General features: G+C 44.4%; 1 protein-coding gene across 2 annotated transcripts in view; it reads right to left on the reverse strand.

The window, feature by feature from the left end:
- Positions 1-26518, reverse strand: part of TNFRSF11A (TNF receptor superfamily member 11a) — a 59438-nt gene that overhangs the window by 25760 nt on the left and 7160 nt on the right. For both annotated transcript variants that reach the window (XM_005654480.3, XM_021099691.1), the window contains exons 2-5: positions 9749-9830; positions 7910-8035; positions 3366-3509; positions 392-485 (exon numbers count right to left, since the gene is read on the reverse strand). In XM_005654480.3, the coding sequence (XP_005654537.2) occupies positions 392-485; positions 3366-3509; positions 7910-8035; positions 9749-9830 (446 nt within the window). The remainder of the gene's footprint in view (positions 1-391; positions 486-3365; positions 3510-7909; positions 8036-9748; positions 9831-26518) is intronic.

Here is a 26518-nt window from a genome sequence, read left to right on the forward strand (position 1 = left end):
CAACACATATCTTTGGACAAATCAACCAGTGATGCTGGGAGGAGTGGGAACAGTGAGTGACATCATAAATAACATCATATTTATAAACATCATAAATAACCTGCAACTAAATAAGTTGAGAAAAAGGGAAAAAGCAGTTGCAACTATAAGTCAAAGCTTCGGTCAAACTGAATCTAACAAGTAATATAGAGCTCCTGTCACACATCAGGTTGAAGACCAGTTGGACTGGTTTATTTTCCTCAGGCTCAATTGACAGGCTTTTTCTGTCATGAACGTGGCTCCCAGAGGAAGCCTCACCAAGCTGAATCAGTCTGTTTTGAACGCAGAGGAGACAGCAGGGGTTGAATTGTTTAAACTCAACAAATTATCTCGTTCTTTTAATGTCACTTACTTGGTCCAGGGTTTGCATTTTTCTGTGGAGGAAGAGGTATTGGAGAAGTAGCCTGCCAGACAGGGCTTGCACACCGTGTCCTTATTGAGCTGCACTGTCAAAAAGACCAATGGACAAAAGAACACAAAACAAACAACACTTAGAGATCAGCCAGGATGATGGCCCAGAGGACTAGAGATCAGGAGCTGTCCCCCAGTCCTGACCTCCCCATTCTCAACCTTGCCATCTGTGGCTGATGATCTCAGAGGGTCCAAGATCCCACAGCAGGTGACAGCACTGTGTCCAGAAGGGTAACTAGCCCAATTTCAGGGCATAATCAACAGATCTGAGCTAGGTCCAGCTCTCTAGTCTGGACCCTCTGCTGGTCAGAGCCACCATCCTAGCTGCTGATACTGTTTCCTGGCCAGGGAGCCTGCGGTCTGATTTGCTTTAGCCAAGCACCTGTCTCTTCTCCCCTGTTTCCCCTTTGGGGCTTGCACCAGCCTTCAGGTAAGAGAATGGAAGCCTATTTACTGCTTTTAAAGGAAATGGCTTGTCCTGACCTCTCTGATCAATAATCTCACCAGCTGAAGTATTAGAGTTCAACAAAGTTTCCTTTAAAAAAAAATATCATCTTACACTATAGGTCTCTTTCTCTCAAACCAAAGGCTGGTATTAAAAGTTTTCTATTAAGGGCCATACAGTAAATATCTTAGGTTTTGCAGGCCTTCTGATCTCTGCAAATTGTCTGAAGCATGAAAGCAGTCTCACACAATGTGTAAAAAAAAATGTGGGTGTGTTCCAATAAAACTGTATTTATATGAACATAAGTAGTAGGATGGATTTTGCACTCCTGCCTTAAGCCATAGCACTGAAAGCAGCAATTGATCCTAGTTTAGTAAGACATCAACTATCTCATATTCTGCATAAGCTACATTATCAAAATAGGAAATGTCTTAGATTTCCTATGTCTATTACCTTTACTGCAACTGACACATGATGACCCTTGGGTAATTCCAATAAAGAAGGACATTGGCTACCATGTGATATCATAATCAGGCAACTGGCTTGTGCCAAAACCACAAATTACTCTTGAAATTAATAGCACTTCTGTAGTTTATTTTCATAAATAAAACACCAAAACAAGGAATTACATTTCTTTGTCCAAAATCAAGTGGGAAGTACATTCTTGATTTCTGCAATTGGCTTAGTACATAGGTTGCCCTCCCCCCCAATTCTAGTAATTTGATTTGCCTTGCAATGATATTACCAAAGGTGCAGTTAACACCTAGCCACTTATGTTAATTCAAATAGCTTTTAGAAAGATAAACACACTCTGGAAGAGTAGCCCTTAAAAACAGAGATTTACTAAGGGGCTTTCAAGGTGCCATGAGCTTAAAGGGCATCAATTTCCATACACACATGCCTGACTTTCACATCTGCTCTTTGTAACACTGGCCTTCTGGGGACATCCAGCATGGTGTCCTTTCTCTTTTCCCCTTTCACAATCACACTACTCCCACTTTAGAAAAGAAGGCACACTTCTGACCGCTCCAAACCCTACCATGGTGCCAAATTTCTGAGATGCCAAACAGAGCAACAAGTGAAAATATTGGTGATGGAAAGCTCTGTGTTCAGAGCACCTCAGTATAGCTTCTGTCTTTCCCTATCTATCTATGAAGGACAAGGGTGTGACATCACAGATGGGGTATTTGGAATCAGGTAGAGTTGTTCTGAGTTCAAATGCACTGCAAGGTCAGGCAGGGGTGAAATTTTCATTCATCCACACATCACCTCCTCTACCCTCCACCTATTGCTGAAGGACATACCAACCCCAAAGGGGCAAAGCAGAGAGAACCTGACCAGGAAAAAAAAAAAAAAAAGCAGGAAGGGGCCAGCACCTTTTTTCATGCAGTTAACAAACTTTCCAAAAGGTCTTGCCTGTAGATAGGTCTTTCCTATATCTTTCTGGATCGTGCCTGTATCTTAGAACCAGAATCCAGAAGAGAGTAGGCTGTCACAGGGAGATTTATTTTAGTAATTAAATCAAGTCAGACTTTTTCCAAGAGAAAGCACATCTATTTAGTTGATAAGTTGATGATAAGGGCTGACTGTGTCAGTTAGACTCTGCGATGGACATTTTTCTCAATATGAAATGAAATGAACAATATTTTAATTTTCCCAACCCTGTGTTTGGCTTTTATAATATAGCAAAATATAACATATTCATTTTCAACTGTGTAATAATAACTGTAGTTAACAAATTTTATTCAGAATAAATGGTTTTAACCTTTAGAATCTTGAGTCATAGGAAATTTTTAAAAGAGTTAAAGTCTCAAAAAGGTACTTTTTTTGTGTTAAAGTATGAAAATGTGATTAGTAAAAACTCTTCAAGCCTAAAGAAATGCATTAGGGTAAAACTCTGTAGGGAAGTTGAAATGGATACAAATCAAGGGAGAGAAAAGAACTCTATGAAAATTTCCAGTAGTAAAAGAAGGTAAGTGCATTTTTAAATGGATGATGATGGGTATCAAATTGCCATGGTATAGATTCCACTGAATATTTTAGCAAGTGTTCAGATTCCCTGGAAACTAAGTCCTTAGCAACTCTTTCAATTTGCAATAAAAAAAGCTTTAGATGTCAACTTAAAAATATGACAGGAGGTGCACCGTTTTCCGAAATTCATCTAAGGGAGTACATAAGTTCAAAAAAAAAACGGGGGACCCCGGAATGACTGGGTTCCCCCTCCCTTCCCCGTGGGGATTGTGAAGGCTTCACAGAAGGAGGAGCCTGGAGAAGGGCACGCGGACCGAGCAAGCGCTCACATTCCTCTGGGGGCACCTTCCCCGGGGACCCTGAGGCCCCTCCAGCACCCAGCCCAGGGAGGCGGGGCGGCGGTGGGCGAGACACGCAAGGAGGCTTCAGAGAGGCCGCTTGGGCCTGGGGGTACACGCAAGGCTTCGGAGAGCCACCAGATGCGGGAATGCGCCCATACCCGGATGCTGGGCGCCAAAGCCCGGCGCGCACTCGGCATTGCGGCGGCAGCAGTGACAGTCCTCGCTCCAGTGGTACCCGGCTGTGCAGGCGCAGCGCCGCGGGGCCGTCCGGTTGCCCGGCTCCACGGCTACCAGGGCCTTGCCTGCGGGAGAGAAAGAAGGGCAGCTAGGCAGTGGGTAAGCTGGATGCACATCTTCCACCTTGTGCCGCGAATGCTCCAACATCACCAGCCCCAAACCACCCGACACAGCGCCCGCCCCGCTGGCTCCACGCAGACAGATGAATCACTCAGGACACGGGGATTCAGGAACATCCAAGTTCCCCCTCACACTTCCTGTGCTGGCACTGAAACATCCCAGAGTTTTATCTGGGGTCTTAGTTATTTCTCAATAATTAGGAGTTCTGTGGTTTTTTAAAGTCAATTTTCATGTTAGTAGGAAGACTACGGACTAGGGATCCTTATCATCATTGACTCTTTTGACGAATGCGAAATAGTTGACCTCACAGTTTGATTTTTAAATCCAAAGGTGATAAACATTCTTAAGACCAATGCTAAATTGGACCTGAGAGAATAGCGTTTCTGGAGATTGGGGAGTCACTTTGGGATCCTGCAGGGCCGCAGGATTATTCAGTTCTGAAAACAGGAGGTGCTGTGAAATGAGGTAAGTGGGCAACCTCGTGTGAAATGAGCTGGGCCTGGCAACACACTTAGAAATTCATCTCTCCCCCAAACTTAGGATAACATGTTTGTTGTCTCTTATCTCACAAAGCAAAGCGCTCTCTCCTCATACCAAAGCTTCTGGCCCTTTCCGGCTTTTGTGGAATAGAGGTAAATGCTCACACACACAGTTGATACTCAGTATTCTCTGGTTCATATTTGCAGTTTCACCTACTCATTAAAATTTAATCATAACCCCCACATAGAGACTCCTGGCACTTTTGCTCTCATTCTCAGACACACTTGGAACAGCAAAATTTTTGAGCCACTGGCTGGATATGCATGTTCCCAGCCAAGGGCAAATGAGGTGACACTCTGCCTTCTAGTTTCAGCTCTCATATTGAAAACCAGTATCCTTTTGGGGGTATTTTTAGTGTCTGACTTTGGGCATTTTTGTTGTTTAAATTTCCCTATTTAAAATGGTCCCCAGACACAGGGCTGAAGTGCTGTCAAGTGTTTCTAAGCCCAAGAAGGCTGTGTGATGATGTGTCTTCTGGAGAAAATCCATGGTTTAGATCCACTCTGTTCAGATGAGTTACAATGCTTTTTATTGTGAGTTCATTGTTAATAAGTCAAAATATTTCTTAAACAACGTGTCTTAAAACAGAAACACATACAAAACAAGGTTATGTGTTAACTGGTTGATGAAAACATTATGACCAGAGAATCCCAGGAACCTAAGCCTGTATTTCCTCTAGGGGCAGTGGGTCAGGATTTACTGGCTTAGAGTTTGTGACGACTTTATAGAACATAGCTACCATCAATAATAAGAATCAACTGCACATACACACATATTCACACACATGGGAAACAACACATTTATGTAAAACAGACTTCCTTCCCCATACCACCCCATCTCATCTGAATGGTCTAAATGGCCTTTGTACTTTATATTCCTGAATATTTATCAGCATTTGTTATGGACTGATGTTTGTGTCCCCTCAAAATTCATATGTTGAAATCTTAACCCCCAAAGTGATGATGGTGGGGCTTTGGTACTGGGAGGTGATTAGGCCATGAGAGTGGAGCCCTCATGAATGGGATTAGTGCCCTTATAATAAGAAATGGCAGAAAGCTTGCTTCCTCTCTCTCTGTTTTCCACCATGTGAGGATACAACAAGAAATCGGCTGTCTTGAAACCAGGAAACCAAGACTAGAGCCCTCACCAAGAACCCATGCTGGCGCCCCAATCATGCTGGCGCCCCAATCTCAGACTTCTAGCCTCCAGAACTGTGAGGAATATATATTTATTGTTTAAGCTACTCAGTTTGTGGTATTCTGTTAGAACAGCCTGAACTGTCTAGGACAGGATTCCAAGAGAGAACAAACCAGAAACCATTCCCTCCTTCACCATCTCAAGTTATAACCAGCAGGGAGGGGATGTTTCTCACTCCCATTCTTTTCACACCATAGCTTGGTGAGCCTGAGAAATCTCCACTCCCTTCTGTGTCCACTCTGCGAGGCCCAGGTCAGCACTGAAACACCAAGGCCAATATGCATGAGCCTGGACATAATGTCTGGAACACACATGGACAAGTGTCATGTCCTTGGAAACTTCTAATTCCAGTTGCCCACTCAAATGTAAGTGCATGTAAGCCTGTGTGGTGATGAATGATTTTGACATGTTTTTAAATATCTTATTGCACCAGTTTTGGGGCTTTAATCAATTTTGGCAGTAGACAGAGTGAATCTTTCTTTCCAAGAGACAGCGATGAGTCAAGCTCATTACTAAGCAGTGGGAAAGAAAGAAGACTTGATCAGATGCTTCTGCTCAGTGGAGTTTCCATGTTACCGTCTCCGGCCAAAATCTGCCAGCTGTCTCTAACACTTTAGAAAAATTATGATGTTTTTAAAAATGCCTATTTCCTAGTTCTGTCTACTAAAGAAAGAAAAAAAACCCCTATATACAAAGATCAATCCAGCAGCAATGAGCCTCCCTAGCACCCAGACTGAAGTCACTAAATAAGATGTGCTGCTGAAAGCAGTAGGCAATACTTGAAGAAATATCCCATTCCAGTCTCAGGGCAGGAAATGTCCAAGATAAGCCTGGAAGGAAGACAGCTCTTAAAAACACCCAGGGCCACATGAAAAGGCTTGGGGGGGCGGGGTGGAGTTCCCGTCATGGCACAGCAGAAACGAATCCTGACTAGGAACAATGAGGTTGCGGTTCGATTCCTGGCCTCACTCAGTGGGTTAAGGATCTGGCATTGTCGTGAGCTGTGGTGTAGGTCACAGACGCAGCTCAGATCCCGTGTTGCTGTGGCTGTGGTGGAGGCCAGCAGCTGTAGCTCTGACTGGACCCCAGCCTGGGAACCTCTATATGCTACGGATATGGCCCTAAAAACACAAAAAAAGAAAAAAAAGACGTGGGGGCCACCTGGAAAAGAGGAGATAATCCAAACACCAGTAAAACTAGTAACTGCAATAGGTTAAAACACCTCTCATGTGAACGCATGAGTTCATATTCATACAGATCCCTCAGAGAAAACTTGATGATGGAGTTTCATTATTTTGAAAAGTGATAAATAAAGCTACAGGCAGTCATTCTGTTGTTCCTGTGTATACTGTACTTCAGGATAACAACCAGTTGATGAGGGAAGTTTCTCTTTATAAAGCATTCCAGCCAATAACTGAAGAAAGGGTGATGGCATTAGAACATCACCTTTCCTTCACCCCACGTGAAACGGGATCTAGGCCATCATCACCAACAGCTGCTGATGTCACCGGACAAGAGAAAGCAGCTACTTTGTGGGCCCTGACATAACCACTCTCATGAAGGAGCTTTGCCAAATGCAAAGTAGAAAAACCCAAACAAGATTCTGATCAGCCTTCTAGATCTCATAACCTCTTTACAGGAAATAAAGGAGACAGAAGAGTATGTTCAATGAGACCAAGGGAGTGGAACCAGAAAAGCTCAGACTGTGGGAACCCCACAGGATTAATGACATGGCCTCCTCGACAGATAAACTGAATGAAAAGAGGAAAAAAGGGAGGAAAAGGAGCATCCCTGATGAGACTTTAGACACATATGTTGATCCTTTTCTTTTTCTTTTTCCTTTTTTTTTTTTTTTTTTTTTGGTCTTTTTGCCATTTCTTGGGCCACTCTTGCGGCATATGGAGGTTCCCAGGCCAGGGGTCCAATTGGAGTCATAGCCGCCGGCCTAGGCCAGAGCCACAGCAATGTGGGATCCGAGCCACGTCTGCGACCTATACCACAGCTCACTGAAACGCCGGATCCTTAACCCACTGAGCAAGACCAGGGATGGACCCTGCAACCTCATGGTTCCTAGTCAGATTTGTTAACCACTGAGCCACGACGGGAACTCCATGTTGATCCTTTTCTTACAAACAAGCTATAATTAAAAAAACATTCGAGGCCAAAAGCCCTATAGCAGACTGTGAAGGGTCATGGATGATTGAGGAAAAAGACCTGAGCATGAAGGTCTGGTTTTGAGTCCTGCTTCTCCCTTGCAACCTTGGACAAGTCATTCACTCTCTCCTAGTCTCAGTTTCTCCATCTTTCCAATGAGATAATCATGGCTCCCTTGCAGGTTTTGGTGAGGATTAAGTTAACACAACATAACATGGAAACATTGTGGAAACCTTTTGTCCACTGTAAGTTATGTTCCAGGACTAAACGCAGAAATATTCCAGAACAGAAGTTCTACATGGAGAATTTTGACCCAATGCTTCTGGGATCTAAAGCACATCCTTCTGGGGATCTGTAGTCAAAACTTCTTCCCATGCCCTCCAAAAGAGACAGCATTGCTATATCTAAAAATATCATTTATCCACACTCCCCCACCCTGACATGACCAACTCACCTGTATCACAAACTTTATGTAGCAAACATTTCTCTTCTTCATTCCAGGTGTCCAGGTATTCGTCTGGGCCGCAGGGCAGACAGATGCTTTCCGAGGTAGCGGTGCATTTAGAAAACATGTATTTTCCTTAAATTAGAAAGGGAAAAAAATGCACCAATCAAAAATATTCCCTCTTCCCCCAAACCAAGAAATCAATAAAAATGCACCAATTTACTGGATCCCTTACATGACCATGATCCCATGATATCCCCCAAAATAAAATGATGCACGAGATGAGGCATGTATCACAGCTTCTCAGGCTTCCCATCTGGGTTTGCTGTGCCTGTGGTCACATCAGTTTTTCAGTTCTTCTAAGTAAAATATCAGCCTTTCCACCACAAACCTCTAAAGCAAAGAACTATAATTTTTCAAACTGGTGCCTGCAGAACTTGAGGGGTTCCCTGGGGGCTAAGCAAGAGGAACTTCATTTCATACCCCTCCCCCTATCTTCAACTCCCCTCAACTGTCAATCTGATTAGTTCACTTCTCTTGCCCTTCGCACACTGTGGGCTAACAGTTAACTTAGTTTGATCAGCGTGTACACACACACACACACACACACACACACACACACACACACACACACGCAGGCATGAAAATCACTAGATCTTCGTTCTTCACATCCAAGGAATATTTGTAGCTGAAATATCTAAAGGATCTTTGTAAGCACCTACTCCTCAAAGTCCCCTTCCCCAGAACAGTGGGTGAGGGAGGACCCGCTGGATTTGGGGTTTCATTCACTGAGGCCACAGAAATACTTGGCCACCTTCTGGCAGAACTTTGGGAAAGCGGTGACCCGTCCACCTTCAACACTTCAACAGGTATTGTGGGGAGAAGTTATAATGGGCTCAGGCAATTTTTAGCAGCAGCAATTCCTGATTAGTCATCCCCCTCTAAATTTCTATGAAAATAATACTTTTATTTAATTTTTTAAACTTTTTTTTTCTTTTTTGGCTGCTCAGTGGCATATGGAGTTCCTGGGCCAAGGATCACATCTGAGCCAAGTAGTGCCAGATGCTTTAACCCTCTGTGCCAGTCAGGGATTGACCTGGCATCCTGGTGCTGCAGAGATAACACTGATCCTATTGTGCCACAGATGGAACTCCTGAGAATAATACTCTTAAGTAGGAGTTACATTTTGTATCTTGAGAGACTGAATCATAAACTTCTAAAACAGAGTTTTAAAAACCATCTTGCCATAGTTCCCTGGTGGCTCAGCAAGTTAAGGGTCTGGCATTGTCACTATGGTGGCACAGGTTCAATTCCTAGCCTGGGAACTTCCACAAGCCATGGGTGCAGCCAAAAAAAAAAATCTTGCTTTCTCAAGAAACAGTGTTTTGGAAAACTGGTACTTAATTCATGTCCCAGCATGTACTTAATTCAAGTACTAGTTTCTGAAATTACTTTTGATTTTTAAGTGATTTATCTATTAGAGAAAGATTTTTGTCTTCAGAGTGACAGACATTACTACCTGTCATTGCCACAAAAAGCGGATCCAGGAGTTCCCACTATGGCGCAAGGGGACTGGCAGCATCTCTGCAGTTCCAGGACACAGGTTCGATCCCTGCCCCAGCTCAGTGAGTTAATGGATCCGGCCTTGTTGTAACTGTGGCATGGATTTGATCCCTGACCCAGGAACTCCATGTGCCATGGGGTGACCAAAAAAGAAAAAAAAAAAAAAAAAGCCTATCAAAGTTCTTTATTCATCTGGCAGGATGGAAATCATTCTCAGATTAAAAAAAAATAAAAAAGCCCCACCCACTTTTGAAAGACAATGAAAGGAGGTTTAGAAGTACAAACCCGGTTCACATTTGTTACAGCACCGTCCAAGATGCTTGTAATGCCTCTCACTGGCACACAGAGGGGTGATCTGAAGAGTGTCCTAAAGAGAAAATGCATGTCAGGCAGAGATTGGGCATAAGCGCTTTCTGGAGAAAAGAAAAAGTGAATTACTGACTCACTGAAAAGTACAAGAAACCACCATAAACAGTCCCCAAACTGCTCTGCATAATATCACCCCCCCAAAAAAGTCACTTTCCTATTCTATCCCATTTTCCCCCAACAATGTGTAAAACCAATGACACTAGCATCGAAGTTCACTTAAGCATTTAAAAATATTTCAGTTATGCTCACAGGGATAGAATGGATTAAAGGGAAATTTACACATGGTACACAGAAGATTAAGGACCGCTTTACCCAAGCCACATACAAAATCAGTCCCACAGCAGACAGTATGTTCAGTACCTTTGGTCATAAAACTGTAGAAGGACTGAGTAAGGCCCCTTAATATGTGTATTATACTAGGGGAGGCCAAATGTGGTCTTATAAGCTATCTCTAATTTTAAAAAATGCTTAATACTGCTTACCTTTAAATTTTTTAAACATGCAGAGAGTTTTAAAAAGTGGGACAGCAAGGGGTTATAGAAAGCGTGTGGGCTTGGAGTCAGGAGTCCTGACCACCCACCTGCTGAGGGATCCCCGATAAGCTGCTGCAGCTTTTGAACCTCTGTCTCCTTTCTGTATGATTCTAATACCAATATTAATTTCCAAATCTGCTCATCTAAGCAAAACAGAACAAAAAGCGAAGTCCTCTATAATCACTCAGATTCTTATCAGTTTGCCGCAGAAAAGCTCTTTTCCTTTTCAGCTTTCTCAGTGTCAGAAAACAACACCACACACTCCTCTTGACAGACAGTGGTGTTAGAAACTGAAAAGCGAAAAGGAAGAGCTGGGTGCAGCTGAACTGACTTCACATTATGCACATACCAAGCGTCAAGGTCCTGTTGGGTCCCAGGACCCAGAGTTACGAACCCTGCCCTCAAGGGGCTACCACACGCCAGGGTGTGTACTATGAAGGAGGTGGTGAGCCCCTCCCTCAGCTGAGGGCCAGGGGAGGTGTCCAAAGATAGGTGACAAGTAGCACAATCATACAGGACAAAAAGAAATTGGCTGGATGAGGCCAGATCGGGTTGCTGGCAGGTGGAAGAAGTCTGAGGAGACTTCTTCAGTGGAGTGAAATGTTCGGTGACACTAAGGTCTGAAATGACACATGGGGTAAGATGGGGTGGCGGTGGCAATAGAGACCATCAGGAGGTCCTGGGAGACGAGACCAAGGGTAGTCAGAGCAATCAGTGGGCTTCACCTGCATATTAAAGAGCCTGGCAGCTCCCGTGGTGGCTCAGTGGGTTAAGAACCTAACTAGTATGCATAAGGATGTGGGTTCGATTCCTGGCCTCGCTCAGTGGGTTAAGGAAACTGTGTTGCCAAAGACAGTGGCTCGGATCCGGCATTGCTGTGGCTGTGGCATAGGCTGGCAGCTGCAGCTCTGATTCAGCCCCTAGCCTGGGAACTTCCATATGCCATAGATGAGGCCCAAAAAAGAAAAAAGAAAAATAAAGAGCTTGGATGGAAGGTATAGAAAGAACATGGTTTGGCAGAAGCCATGCATCATCTGAATACCCCTATGTTATAGAAGTTTTATAGAGAGAGCACCACACCCAGAAAATCCCGGGCTAGCTAATAGGGTGTGGGGGATGCAGCCAGTGTGGATCTCCTGACCTCACCCTAGCCAGGCAAAGGGCTTCCAGGATGGAAGCAAGGACAGTGACTCTGAGGCCAATGAAAATGTCAGATGTGTTTATGGAGCCAGGGGTGCTGGGTCAGTTGTATTTGAACTTGCTTTCCAGACCCGTTTAACCCTCTCTGTGGACCTTGGATAAAATGGATTGATGTTCCCTGTGCACTGAGCTCAAGACAGGGTCTTAAGGGCAGGGCAGTGAGCCCGTGGGCAGGAGGAAGAATGATGTAACAGAAATTACTCCACTTCTCCTTCCTGGTCTCTTTTTCTTTTTGCTCTTATGGGAATCTGTTCCTCTGTGTCTGGCAGAGTAACGTGTGCACTCGAAGAAAGCTGCACAGAGGAAAGACAGTGAACCTGAATGTGGTCGAAGCACATTTTGACTCACAAAGAGGATCTGTCTGAGCCTGATGACATGTGAGCACTGACATGCCGATGACAAAGGCAAACCAGAGAAATGTGTGGTTGGGCCGTATTTCAGATAATAAAGGTTATTGATCACTTCTTACCCATAAGAAAGCCACAAGTCTCTGTAAGATAAGCCCAGACTTTGCATTACATACACAGGTTCTTTTTAGGGGAATTTGGTAAAAGGGCTCCTTTTGAAGCAGCGATTTAGGAGCTTTGTCAGGGCTACTGGCTGTGCCCTGGGCTCCATCCCTGGCACCTGGCCAGCATCATCTACCAGAAAACTGGACAATGTGTTTATGCACTTAGGAGTGTGGCTATGACCATTCAAACCCTCCAGCTCTAACCCAGAAGCTTAACATCTCCTGGCAAAAACAAGGAAGTCATGAATTTCAGGGGTGACTGAATGTCCTGGCTCTTAAATAGATTTTCACAGATTATTCCTTTTTTTTTTTTTTTTGTCTTTTTGCCATTTTTGGGGCCACTCTCACAGCATATGGAGGTTCCCAGGCTAGGGGTCGAATCGGAGCTGTAGCCACTGGCCTACGCCAGAGCCACAGCAACACGGGATCCGAGCTGCGTCTGTGACCTACACCACAGTTCACGGCAACACCGGATCCTTAACCCACTGAGCTAGGCCAGGAATCGAACCCGAAACCTCATGGTTTCTAGTCGGATTCGTTAACCACTGAGCCACGACAGGAACTCCAGATTATTCCTTTTTTAGGGCCACACCTGTGGCATATGGAAGTTCCCAGGCTAGGGGTTGAATCATACAGCTGCCAGTCCACGCCATAGCCACAGCAACCAGGATCCAAGCCGCCTGCGACCTATACCACAGCTCACTGTAATGCCAGATCCTTAACCCACTGAGCAAGGCCAGGGATCAAACCCACATCCTCATGGATACTAGTTGGTTTTCCTAACCCACTGAGCCACAATGGGAAGTCCCAGATTATTCCTTAGAATCTGTTTCCTAAACTGTGACTTTACACCTGGACGTGCCTTCTTTTTTAAAAAATTGAGATCTAATTCAGCTACCATTAAATTCACCCTTTCAAAGGGCACAATTCAGTGGTTTTTTTGTATTGCAACTACCATTGCTGTCTACTCTCAGACATTTTTATCACCTCCAAACTGACATGTCTGCTTGACAGACCTGTAGGATTCTAGATCTTTTAAGCTGCGTCAGCAATTCTGCTACTGGGAATATTTGCTGTGGCAAGGCAGAAAATTATGGTATTAATCTAAGGTACAGCTGAAGCTAAACCCTACTTTGTGCTTGAGTTCATACACTTTGCAGGACAACTTCAAACCCTCAAAAGGGCAATAAATATACAACTTAAAAGGCAATATACACACATAGATATGGTTAAGGAAATGTGGTTTGGGGGTAAATAAAAAGAATCTGGAAAACTCTCTTTAGGATGCCTGCACCTTTAGGAGAAGGCAAGATGTGCCTTGCTTTTGTTTTTGTTTTTTTTTCTCTTCTCCTGGCTCTCTGCTTCCAAGAAGCTCTCTGCTTCATTTCCTCCACATGCAGAGTTGCAGCTCCAGGATGAATCCTCTTATTCAAGGATTGACGGCTCCCTGGACTTCACACAATTATAAAGCTCATTCTGTGCTGCTCTCACTCTGATCCTGAGCACCACGTCCAGGAACCCCACAGTTTTCTCTCTGCACTGCAGTCCCCAAGTTTATAACTATTAGGAAATCCAGATCTTGGACACCCTGGCATGCCACCTTTTGCTCATCCCCTGGGGACTTGTCCCTCGAGCGTGCAGGCCAGACTGGCTCTGCCTGCCTGCCTCCCAGATCCCACATCCTTCAGTCCCACTGTTCTGGGCTTGGTTTCCAGTTAGTCTGTGCCAGACCTCCTTGACACTTGGATGGTGTGCCAAGTTCAACCTCAGAATGGCGTTTTTGGGTGTGGATGAACGGATGCCTTTCAGCCCCTCCCAGCCTGACCCCTCCTTTTTCCTACAGATTCTAGTTCTGAGGTCTCCCATCTCACCAGTAGCTGGGAGAGCCCCCAGGTCCCCAATCCCCTCCTGGTCCTCTGGCCCTTTCTGCCTGACTGCTCCAAATCTGGGTCTGATGCCATGTCCCCAGACCAAGCTCCCAATGGCTGTGAGGTGGTAGCTCTTATTATTGGTAGTAGCCCTAATAAGACAGTGTTCTGATTAAAAAAAAAAAAAAAAGTGTTCCTGCTTAGGGGTTTTGAGAGTAACCTCCCAGAGAATGAGGGAATTTAGCATAAAGCTGCAGATTTTCAGTAAATGGGGTGATTTTGTCTGTCTTTGCCCCAGATGTAGCAACAGGAGGCCTTTGGTAACTGAGTAGAGATGTACAAACTTTAGGTATCTACACTTTTTTTCTAGTTTGCCTTCAAGATTGACTTGTTTCCCTTTAAAACAATAGAGCTTTTGAGCCATCATTGTTTTCATTAAGCAAATAAGCAGAACCGCTTCTAAAATGTCTACTGAATAAGGAATACATAATTCAAAGGGTGCAGCAGGCTATGGGGGGAAGCTTCTTCCCACCCTCTCCCAGCCACCACTCCACAGGTGACCAAAGTGACTATTTTCTTGTGCATCCTCTCGGAGGTGTAAAGAACTGATCTGTGATCCTTTCCAGAGACTATTCTACAGAACCGCTGCCTTGGAGGCCAGCAGGGATCAGGTCTGTTACAGCACTTGTGTTTTAGGAAATACAATTTAACTTATGGTACTTAGAAGACTTGTAGAAAAAACAGCCATGTACTGACAGCATCCTACTACAATTCCTAATCAACAAACTACAAAAAAAAAAAAAAAAAAGTTGACTCACATAGTTGATATCGACTAACTTCTGTTTTCTTAACAGACTTCCCCTGAAATTATAAGAAATACTAGGTTCTGTTTAAAGCAAATATCCTTTATATCTCCCTGCTCCTGCCCCCATATAAATTTCTTAGAAAGTCTAAAAAAGCAGTTAAAGTGGCAAGACAACACATCTAGTTTATTGGCCATCCATTGCCTACTTTCTTGTGTGTTTTGTGTCATGTGTATATTTGTTTCAGGGCACAGAGGTTGGTAATTAATTTTAACAGCTGACAAACTCTTCTGGAAGAAGCAGGCCCACAGTCTCTGCAAGGCTTTGAGAGGCAGGAAGGAGATAATAAATTGTAAGTCAAAATTGTCTTTATAAAACTCCGTGGATTTATTTTCTGATACAATGCTATGATGAGTCTAATCCTGCAAAACCCCAAGCTGAAGAAACAAAATGTTTCTGCTGGAGGAGCCACAGAGACTAAAGAATCTGTATGTGGAATCCTGGAGGGAAGGCTGACTTAAATATTTATTTTTTGTGCTGCTAATCAACCCAATTGTAGTGAAAGTCATTATAAATACTAAAATTAGCTTCCTGCTCTGCTGAAAATTCATGCTTACATATAACAAAACAGAAAGAAGCTTAGTTGCCTCTGTCAAATCAAGGGGAAAAGAACCCAACCCAGAACAAATGAGGGATTTTCCATAGATTTTATTTTATAAAATATCATCCGTGACTCTGGTAGAGAAATTATCCATAAATTAAGTAAAGATGGTATCAAATTTCTGAATTCTATAGTCAAACTGAAAGATGTGGTTTTTCTTAAGAGAGAAACTATTGAATGTGAAAACATCACCTAATGGTCCTGCTGCCCTTGAAAAAAACATCCTTAAAGAAAGTCATAGATGAAAGTGCTCTAACTCAGAATAGAACAGAAATCAGTGACTAGTGACCTGTGTTCCCCAGAGCACCAAGAAAGTGACATTACTATGACAGTCTCACACCATGAAATTATTTCTTTCTGAAGCCTTTTGTTTTTAGAATAAACAACAGGGAGTTCCCATCATGGCTCAGTGGAAATGAATCTGACTAGCATCAATGAGGATGCAGGTTCGATCTCTGGCTTTGCTCAGTGGGTTAAGGATCCGGTGTTGTTGTGAGCTGTGGTGTAGGTCCAAGACGAGGCTTGGATCCCGAGTTGCTGGGGCTGTGGAGTAGGCAGGCAGCTACGGCTCCAATTCAGCCCCTAGCCTGGGAACCTCCATATGCTGCAGGTGTGGCCCTAAAAAGACAAAAGAAAAAAAAAAGAATAAACAACAAACAAAAGTTTGCAGTCCTAGATCAGAGGAACCGCTAAACAAATGCTGCCCATTCTTGCCCATTTCTTTGAATGTCTTTTTTCTCCACTGGCCTAAGTTTTTCCCTTCAAAACATTTTAATTAGTCCAAACACAGACCCTTTAAACTGAGATGTTCCAAGTGAACCTGTTCAGCTGGGCCCCTTTTCTCATCTCCATCTCTCCAGAAGCTTCCAGAGGCCAGTCCCTAACGTGGCACCGTCCTATGTCTGTTACCGGAAAGAGGGCAGTCCACTGTCACGCTTCTCAGTTAAAAGTTTCGAACTGGAAGTGAACGTCAGAGAGGAGTCATTTGTAGTTTGCCAATCAGATAAGACAGGTTTCTACAGGACACAGAAAAATAGGCACTACCCGACATAGAGTCTGACAAGCCAGAATTCAGGGATGGAGCAGAGCAGAGGCCAGGCCAGGGCCAGGAGAACACTGGAAGAAGGGAGCCCAGTGGCACCAGTGCTGGTGAAGAGGGAGGAGGCTACCTGGACAGGTGGCTCCACTGGTTAGTTTGGGTAGGAGTCTTCTACTCAGGGCAGCTCTCAGAATTGAGCTTCCAGACTGGCCTGGATAGAAGAATGCCTGACATTTCTTTCTTTCTTTCTTTCTTTTTCCATTTCTTGGGACACTCTCGCAGCATATGGAGGTTCCCAGGCTAGGGGTCCAATTGGAGCTGTAGCTGCCAGCCTACACCACAGCTCACGGCAAAGCTGGATCCTTAACCCACTGAGCAAGGCCAGGGATCGAACCCATAACCTCATGGTTCCTAGTCGGATTCATTAACCACTGCGCCACGACAGGAACTCCTGCCTGACATTTCTTTAATAAAGCTGTCTGCATTTCTACAACTTGAGGGCAAGGGGCAGAGAAGTCAATTCTAAGCCTTAGTCTCCTCACCTATGAAATTGGAGTTAACAATTATGCCCATCCCACGGCACTGAGGATGAGATGGGGTAATTTGTGGAAATTATGCAGCAATGACGAATGGCAGTGCTTGGAGAAAATGAAGGCTCTGCTTCCTTCGAAGTGAAGCACCCTCCTAGCAGGCTGCTGGAAATGATGTAGGGTGGTAACAGTGTCACTCACTCAGCACCAGGCGCACACCTGGCTGGCAGTCATTTGTGGGGATAGCTACTGTGCACACCTGAGCAGGATTGGTGAGCGTGACTTACCTTTTTTATCAGCTCATTCCCTGAGGGGTGGAGGGCAAAGAGTGTCGCCAGAAAGAGGAAAGAGGGTAGAAAAGAGCCTGGCAATTTTCCTGAGCCCATCATCCCTGTTTAGTTTTAACCTGGCTATGGTGACAAAAGCTGAGGACAGAGTTTCAGCTGGGTGGTTGGAAAAATATGCTTTTAATCCAAGAGGCTTATTGTTTTAAAATCATGTTTGACTTCACATAAAAAAGTGCTTTCTCATGGAACTGAAATCGTGGTAGGTGGCCTGAGTCATGGCAGTGGTTTTCTGGTTGGGGCTTCAGTCAGTGATGGAAGCTGGGCTTGGGGAGGGGAGAGAACTTACTCAAAGCTTCTGCTGATAAAATGATAGATTCTGTGAGTGATTTCAGCAGAATCCAGTTATGATCAACTGCCCTTCTAGAGATTTTTGTTTAAAAAAAAAAAACTTGATGGATATAATTTCAGGCTTATAGATTTACAGAGAAAACATGAAACCAAAGCTTCACATCTCACACTTCAGAACAACATTACACAGGCAGATAGTATGTTATCAATTAGAGACAGAGCATTAAGAAGCGCCTCTGGAGGACTCCCGTGCACCCCTACAGATCACCCTGCACACTTCTTGGGAGACCACTGAACAGTGACATGTTAAAAATGTGAAGACCCCAAGTTATACCAGCCAGGCATGGATTCTAAGTCATAACAGAAGTGGACACTAAGAATCAGAGGGTTTAAACAGAAAACTCCCTGAACGCATAAAATACAATTCATTTTACAGAAATATATTTTACACAGAGTTCTTGAAAAAGAAGTCCTGCTGTTAAAGTGAGGCTCAACTATTCTTGGATTGGTATAATATGAAAAGATGTGTCTAGTCTGTTTGAGAAGAAAGGGAAGAAAATGCTGACTGTCACAGATACTAGTACTAAGGGACCTGGTCATTCTAAAATGCATTTTATCAACACGTTTCCAGCGATGAGTATTCAAAACTTCAATTGAAAGGCATTCATCACAGCTGGTCAGTGTCGACTGGTCTTGTTGAAAACCACTAATATGAATTGACCCCCTCCTCACACACAGACCACCCCCCATAAAGGGGTTGTGAGCTGATTTTCTTACTGTGCAGACAGCAGAGTACCTAATCCAGTCATTTCTTTGCCTGAGTCATTTGCCTTATCTTGTAAAATGACTTTTCACATGATTACAACCAGAGAACACATTTTAGCCTAGTCTACGGCTTAATAATAGAAAGCATCAACCTCTCAAAATGCTCTGTCATCATCATACCTTCAAAATCATTTTTACTGAGCTCTCAGACACTGCAAGGGATTGGCAGGGACTCTCAAAGAGTCTAGCACCTGACAGCACAGGCAGACAGAGAGGAAGGAAAACTAACAGATAGAGACCCGCGCAGCAATGCAAGATGTGGAGCACTTGAAAGCTCAAGTTCCACTAAGTCCCTGGATTGAACTCTCATTGGTCGCATATAGGGAAGGAGAAGAACTCCGCCTAGGATGCATAGGAAGAAATCACAGAGGGAGATGCACAAAGCCGGGAGGGCAGAGGAGGGAAGGATGGGGCTTGGGCAGGTGGAGAGAAGTAGGAAGAGCAGTGGAAGACCTGGGGAGGTGCTGCCTTGGGGTGGGTGGAGAGGCCTGGGGGTGGGACCCTGAGGAAGAGGAGCGAGGCAGCGGTAGAACGGGGGGGTTCTTTTAGCAGTGTCATGGAACATACGGCAAAGGGGTAGAAGAAGGGCCATTAAGAGGTACAAACTCCTTTTGACAATGAATAGTGTCTTCTGGAGAGAATGACTAGTGTCTTAGGGAAGGGACAGCCATGTAAAGAGCTGGAGTGAACAAAGCAGCGAGTCTGGATCTTGCAGGAGGAGCCAAGGAAGTGGCTTGTTTCAAGGAAACGAGAAAGCACTGCCTCCATTGTGAATGTTGACTTTGGCTCTTTTTATGTCAGTCCTTTGAATGCCCATTTTTGAAACCTTGGGGTACTTTAATTAAAAATGTTTTTATTGGGGTAAAAATAATATATATATGTAACAAAATTCGCCATTTAAGCCATTTTTCAGTATACAATTTAGTGGCGTTAATTAGATTCACAGTGTGTGTAACCATCACCACCATCTGTTTTCAGAACATTTCCATCACCCCAAACAGAAACTCTTAACTATGACACAGTAAGTCCCCGTTTTCCCCTCCACCTGGGAATCCTGGAGTTAAAGAATAACTCCCATTTTCTCCAGCCTCTGGTAACCTCTATGCCACTGTCTCTGTGAATCTGACTATTCTAGGTACCCTATATAAATGGATTCATATAGTATTTGTCTTTTTGTGTCTGGCTTATCTCATTTGGCATGGTCTTTAAGATCCATCCCTACTGTAGCATGTATCAAAATTTCATTCCTTTTTATGGCAGAATAATGTTCTACTGTACAAATATATCACACTGTTTATCCATTCATCTGTTGTCGATGGTTGTTTCCACATTTCCCTCTTATGAATAGTGCTGCAATGAACACTGGCACACAAATATTTGCTTGACTCCTTGTTTTTGATTCTACTTTGAGCTTTTTGAGGACCCACCAAACTGTTTTCCATAGTTGCTGTACTGTTTTAATACATTGCCGACAGCAATGCGTGAGGGTTCCAGTTTTTTCCACATCCTCGCCAACACTTGTTATTTTCCTTTTTTTTTTTTTTTTTTTTTTTTTTTGTGGGAGAGGTGTGAAGTGATCTCTCAGGGCAGTTTTGACTTGCATTTCTGTAGTGACTAATGACACCAAACATCTTTTTATGTTCCTATTGGCCACCTGTATATCTTCTTTGAAGAAATGTCTGTTCAAATCCTTTGCCCATCTTTATGGAGTAAGTTAATTTTGCCTGGACCTGTTCACAGGACTTGATTTAGCTGTCAACAGCACTGCATCATTACACAGGACTTGATTTAGCTGTCAACAGCACTGCCTCATTACACAGGACAGGAATGGTATCAGAGGGCTGTAGGACCCCTGGGTTCACTTTCACCATCTTGAAATAAATCTTTTTTTTTTTTTCCTTTTATTTTCTAGGGCTGCACCCACGGCATATGGAAGTTCCCAGGCTAGGGGTCAAATCAGAGCTACAGCTGCCAGCCTACACCACAGCCACAGCAACACGGGATCTGAGTCTGTAACCTATACTACAGCTTGTGGCAACGTCACATCCCTAACCCACCAAGCCAGACCAGGGATTGAACCTACATCCTCATGGATCCTAGTCAGGTTCGTTAACTGCTGAGCCACGAAGGGAACTCCCATTGAAAGAAATCTTTGATTGTCCTTTTAAGAAAAAACTCTCCCAATCTAAACAGCATCACTTCGTGGTTCTCTAGAAAATAATCTAGGAGGTTTAGTATTGAAGTAAGTCATGCCCAGTGAGTTTGCAGCCTGAAAGTGGGGCAAATTAACTATGCATTGATTTACTTCTCAGATGTTAACTGAACACATCCTATGTGCCAGAGACAATTTTAGGTTCTGTGGTAGAGGATGCTAGACAGAGAGTCCTTGCTTCTAATCCAAGGGAGAAGAATGACAATAAGCAAACATACAATGGAATCTGATGGTAATGACTGTAATGAAATAAAATAAAACAGGATAAGTAAGGTGGTGGGATTATCGGGGCGCCTCCTGATCAGACAGCTTTTGAGTGGAGACCTGCCTTAAGTGAGGGAACAAGCAAAATTAACAGTGCGTGTTAGGAGGCGGAGTCTTCCAGGTGGACAAAATAGTGTTTGCAAATTCCAGAGGGAATGTGCCTGGCTTGGCCAGGAATAGCAGTAAGGGCTGTGTGAGTAGCAAGTGAGGAGAGACTGGTTTATAAACTCACACAACTGATGACATAATTTATCCAGATTGTGACTTAATATGCACCTGGAGTTCCAGGACTCCAGCTACTGAGTTTAGGTTCATGTTGGATATTACCATTACCCCATAACATTTTACATAATTAACATTTCATGCTATCTTTATCACCAGGCAGGAAATACATTTGCCATTTAGATTTTTTAATTTTTAATTTGTGATAAAATACTCAACAGAAAATGTACTATCTTAACCATTTTGCCACGGGATTTAAAAAAAATAGATATTATACACAGGGAAAAAATCTGACTCAGGTCAGGTTTGATTAAAAAAAAAACAACAACAAACCTTAGAAATGTAGAGTAATTGTGTCTTATTGGAAGTCTTGGCATATTCATCATTTTGATTTAGCAAATGTTACAATTGACTTCATAAGCTGTCATCAACATTTTTTCCCTGACCACCTAGATTCTAGATAAGCGCCTTTAAGAAAAAAAGAGTCTGCACTTATTCAGACAGGAGCATATCAAAGGTCTATTGATTTTTGCTCAACTCTCTTCCTTTCCTCACAATGCATTTATTATCTCTGCTCCTGGAAAAGAAAACATATGGCGCAAGGGAAAATGAAGAAATAGCCTTGCATTTCAAAACTTTAATTGCAAGTTTCTTTGTCTTCTTTAGAGATAAAGGGTAAAAAAATGTCTGCAGCTGTGGGTTACCTGAAATGGGGTGCAAGGAAGGTTTGTTTCCTAAACATAGTAGTTAGGATGGGTTTGACTTGTCCTCACATAGTCACCCCCACAGGCTCCAGTGAATGCCCCTTTATTCTCCCAGCATGAAGAGATTTTTTTTTTTTTTTTTTTGCCATTCTTGATTCTTTTTTGAACTTTTCTATTCATCTGAGGTGTGAACAGCTTTCTCTTCTTTCCTGCAGTAAATGTTAACTTCCTCCTATGCTTCCATGGCGGGGGGCACCAAGCTAATAAGGCCATTAGCCTCCAAAACAGCCAGGGAAGGAACTAGACTGCCCCAGCCCTCAGAGTGAACAAAGTCCAGTGTTTCTTAAATGTGCACAGAACCACCTGGAAATCTAATTAAAAGACAGAGTCTCACTGAGTAGGTAGGGAAGGATGCTGAGAGTCTGCATTTCTAACAAGCTCTCAGGTGGTGCTGATACTGCTGGTCACTGGTCAAAGATTCATTTGAGACCAAGGTGTCAAGGTGTCAAGGTCAAGGTCAAAGATTCATTTGAGACCAAGATGAAGTCTGGCTCCTCAACAAGGCTCCCCCAGGCTGCACATCTGCTCAGCCTCATCCCACCCACTCCACCTGTGCCCCGCCTCCATTCCTTCCAGCCAACTCTGGTATGGCCCTACCGGACCCTTGAGCCAGGTCAACTAAGCTGACACATGAACTTGCTGATACTGGCCATTCTGGTTTAACCTAAGACCTCAGGCCTAACATGTCAGACCCTAGTGCTAGACAGTCTGCAGTGCACCCAGACCTTCTTCTGTCTCCATCCCTTTGATGTTCTACGGTTGCTTTTCTCTGTGTTTGGTCTTCCTGGTAGACTGTAAGCTTGCAACTAGGCCCTCAGCACACCACTCACCTTCCCCTGCTCACCCATCCCCAACATTTGTTGACAGATGTCCCTACATTGCTTTTTAGGGCCATCCTCCTGCCCAGTATCCTCAGTTAACTCTATAGCCACTGCCATTCCAAGCCCCCAACCTGGTTCTGTGTCACCTGTGCCTGCTGATCACCCTTTGCTCACACATCAGTCTATTAGCCACACCTGCTTAACCCTGACCTTGTGCTTTGCTCAGTCCTCCTGCCTTTATCACCAATCCAAGTGCCAGCCCACCCTCCCGGCTTGGTGCATGGCTAGCCTTTCCTGAGGAGCCCTGTCTGGGGACTATGGCCCAAGACACCCTCCACACTTCCTGTCACCTGCAAGCATTTCATGTATTCCACATCTCACATCCTTCAATGCCCTCATGTGACCACACCCAAGGACTTCACCTAGATTTGAAGTTCCCCAAAGGACTGAGCCAGTGCTGGCTACTGAACAAGAGCACACAGGATACTGGACCTGGGTGGAAAATGCAGTGGGGAGACCTCCCCTTGGGGTGGCTAGGGTGGGGGCACCAGATAGCACTGCTCTGGCCTCTGGAATAATTACCATGCTCAGCACCCTTTCCCATCTTGCTTTTCAAGACCTTAGGCCCCACATCCAGTACTAGCCCTGGAGTTGTTTAAACTTGTCCCTCTTCTTTCATTTTAATTTTATGAACACAGTTAAGCTTCAACTTCTCTAGTCTCAGCCATAACTGACCTACACTTTTTTTTTTTTTTTTTTTTTTTTAATGGCTACCCTGTGGCACATACAGCTCCTGGGCCAGGGATCAGATCTGAGCTGCACCTAAGCCACAGCTGCAGCAACACCGGATCCTTAACCCACTGTGCGGGGCAGGGGATCAAACCTGTGACCCAGTGCTCCCAAGATGCTGCCAATCCCATTGTGCCACAGCAGGAACTCCCTGACCTACACTTTTTAAAAAAATAGACTCAACCACCCGATATCATTCAGTGCCTTTGAGTGCTGCCTTGTGTTATGTAAGAGAATGTGACTCTCCTCCACTGCTATGTTCACAGACCAGTGCTTCTCAATCCTTCCTGTGCAAAAGCATCACCTGGAAATCTTATTAAAATGCAGATTTTCTAACAAGTTCCCAGGTGATGCTGATGCTCCTGGTCTTTGAGTAGTAAGGTCAGAGATTCCATTAAAGACCGAAAGCCAGAACTCTCTCATGCCCCCAAACTCTGTAGAGTTATCTCCATCTCTGTCACGGGCATTGAGAACCATCTCTCCCATCACTGGATACAGACACCATTTATCCTGAGCGGGAGACAAGGAAGAATGGGCTCTTACAGAACACCAGCTGCGAGCCAGGCAATATGCCTGAGGTTTGCCTTCCTTATCTTCCTGCTCAGTTAGTGGTAAACTGACTGGCACTGTACCAGACACTCAAATTCTCAGTAAATTAATGGATAATTTTTCCTGAAGGACCACGGTGATCTTATAACTTCCCTTTACGGAAGACTATAATAGTTTCCTACTAGTTCTGAATCAAATTCACACTTCCAAGCTTGGAAAGGCTTCCACCCACTAGGGGTAAAATTAGAGACACCCTGGGGCAAAGGGGTTGCAAAATCAAGGTCAGAAATCTCTTCCTGGGCTCAAATTCTCTTTTCTACTAAGGAGAGAACACAGGCCTGCCTGACTAACACACAATGCAGCTGCTCCAGGCTCTTATGCTGTCACTCACGTGAGGAAAGGAGCACCTCTCCCCCGAATAAGACCCCTTTCATGGGGCCACCCTGGACTTGCCGTCTAGGCACAGAGTTGCCAGGTGCCCGTCACTCCTGCAGCCCCTTGCCTGTGAAGACTGCTCGGCACAGTTCTGATGACTGGTTGCACATTCTAGTGCCTTGGTCACCTGTAATTTTACACATAAGCAGGACCTCAATGGCCTGGTCACAGGGACCCCAACTGCGGCAAGGAAAACCTAAGCCTATCAGAAGGAGGCACTTTTTCATGGTTTCATTTGTTCATTTTTTCCTTTGTTGCCATTAAAAATTAGTGAGTTATTTAAAGTTTTAAGACCCTGACTCCAGTTGTGTTCCCACTGAATTTAACTGTCCTTGTACCATACATTCCAGTGTCATAGGTCTGGGGGCCTGTTTCTAGATTTCATGCTGCCGTGTGCTAGTGACCCATGTACTGTCCACCCAAACCCTGCTGATGGCTCTAAAATTCACTCAAGAAAATCCCCAGACCTGACAGTGATCCAGAAGCTGGATACATTCTGACTCTTTTTCTTAGCCCAGCTTTTCTCCTATTATATGGGGGAGTGAGTGCCTTTCAGGGAACTGAAAAAAAATGTCAGTAATAGAAATGATTTAAATTTGTGCCATGATAGAGACAGCACAGGTCACTTAGACCAAGAGAGGTGTCCCAAATTCACTGTAGTTATAGTAATACTAAGACAGAACCTTTAAAAATATAATAGAACTACATTTAACCTCTCACTGCCCTAGGGGTGGAGGCCTTGCTCCACCCCCTCCCCGCACCCCCAATTCTAGTACAGAGATGGGATAAACACAGCCCTGAACTGTCTTGACAGGAGCAGCAGCAGGGCCAGAGCAAGTGGCCGGGGTTGTACAGTTTATTTCTGAGGGGGAGGGGGATGCACAGAGGAGTCAGAGATGCCTTTCCTTCAGGAAGTGGCAGAGATGATTCAATATGTCACATTTCTTTTCCTCCTGAGTCAGGGATCAACTGGCACATGGACCCTGTGCTGAGAATGCTCAGGGTGCTTGTTTAAACTCAGTTACAGCAGTTTTTTCTGCTGATAGTTGATAATAGAAAGCCCTCAATGAAGTGTACATCCTTGAGCAGATTCCTGCAAAATGCAGACTGGTTATGCTATTTCCCCAAATGTCCCCCTAGCCCTAGAGGTCTCTTTCTCTGCTCCCTACCCCATCATATAGACATTGGTACAAGCAGTCTCCCTGAGGGACTAAGGCCAGGCCACTGGGGGTTCCACCTCTGCCACTTAGGAGCTTGGCAAACTGGACCTCTCTGTGCCTTGGTTTTCTCATCTTCCTGGCAAGGTGAAGATTACAGAAAATCTACGTAAAGCCCTTAGCACATGCCTGGCACACCGGAGGGATTTGACAAGTGGCAGATGATTTTAATACATTAATCATGTACTATTAGAGCTGAGCTCAAAAATCTTTTTATGGAATCCTATGTCTACAGCAGCAGTTCTCAAACTTGAACATGCATGAGAATTCCCAGCGGAGGTGGTTAAATCAGATTGCTGGGCCTCATCCCCAGAGAGTGAGGGGCCCGCGAACATGCATTTCTAACAAGTTCCCAGGTACTGCAGACACTGGGCCCGGTCCAGGGGCCACTCTCTCCACAGTGCAGAATCACAGGGCCCTTCATGACTAACCAGCACCCTCTCCTGTCCCCACTTGGCCGTGGCCTTTCCTGGTTTCTGACCAGCTCAGGGCTAGCTCTGCTTGTCCCCACCTCTGCCCCTTCCCCTGCTCTCTCTGCCTTCAGAATCGTGTCCATTCGTCCAGGCCCAGCCTAGCACCACCAGCCCAGCTCTCCATTGCAATCCTGTCCCACTCTGCACCCCCACGGAACCTTGCTTGTTCCTCTTGGCAGGTTTAGACCCACTTAACTGCAAGGAACGAGGACTGTGCAGTCTTGTCTGTGCTACTAGCTGGGGAGCTTTTCAGGGCTCAGGGTAAGTCTGCTGTATTCCAGGGTGTCTTAAGGAAGTGCAAAAGCAGGGTGCAGAGAACTGAAAGGAAAAAGGCT

The sequence above is a fragment of the Sus scrofa genome, chromosome 1 (genome assembly GCF_000003025.6).
Source record: "Sus scrofa isolate TJ Tabasco breed Duroc chromosome 1, Sscrofa11.1, whole genome shotgun sequence".
In the NCBI taxonomy this organism is placed as follows: domain Eukaryota; kingdom Metazoa; phylum Chordata; class Mammalia; order Artiodactyla; family Suidae; genus Sus; species Sus scrofa.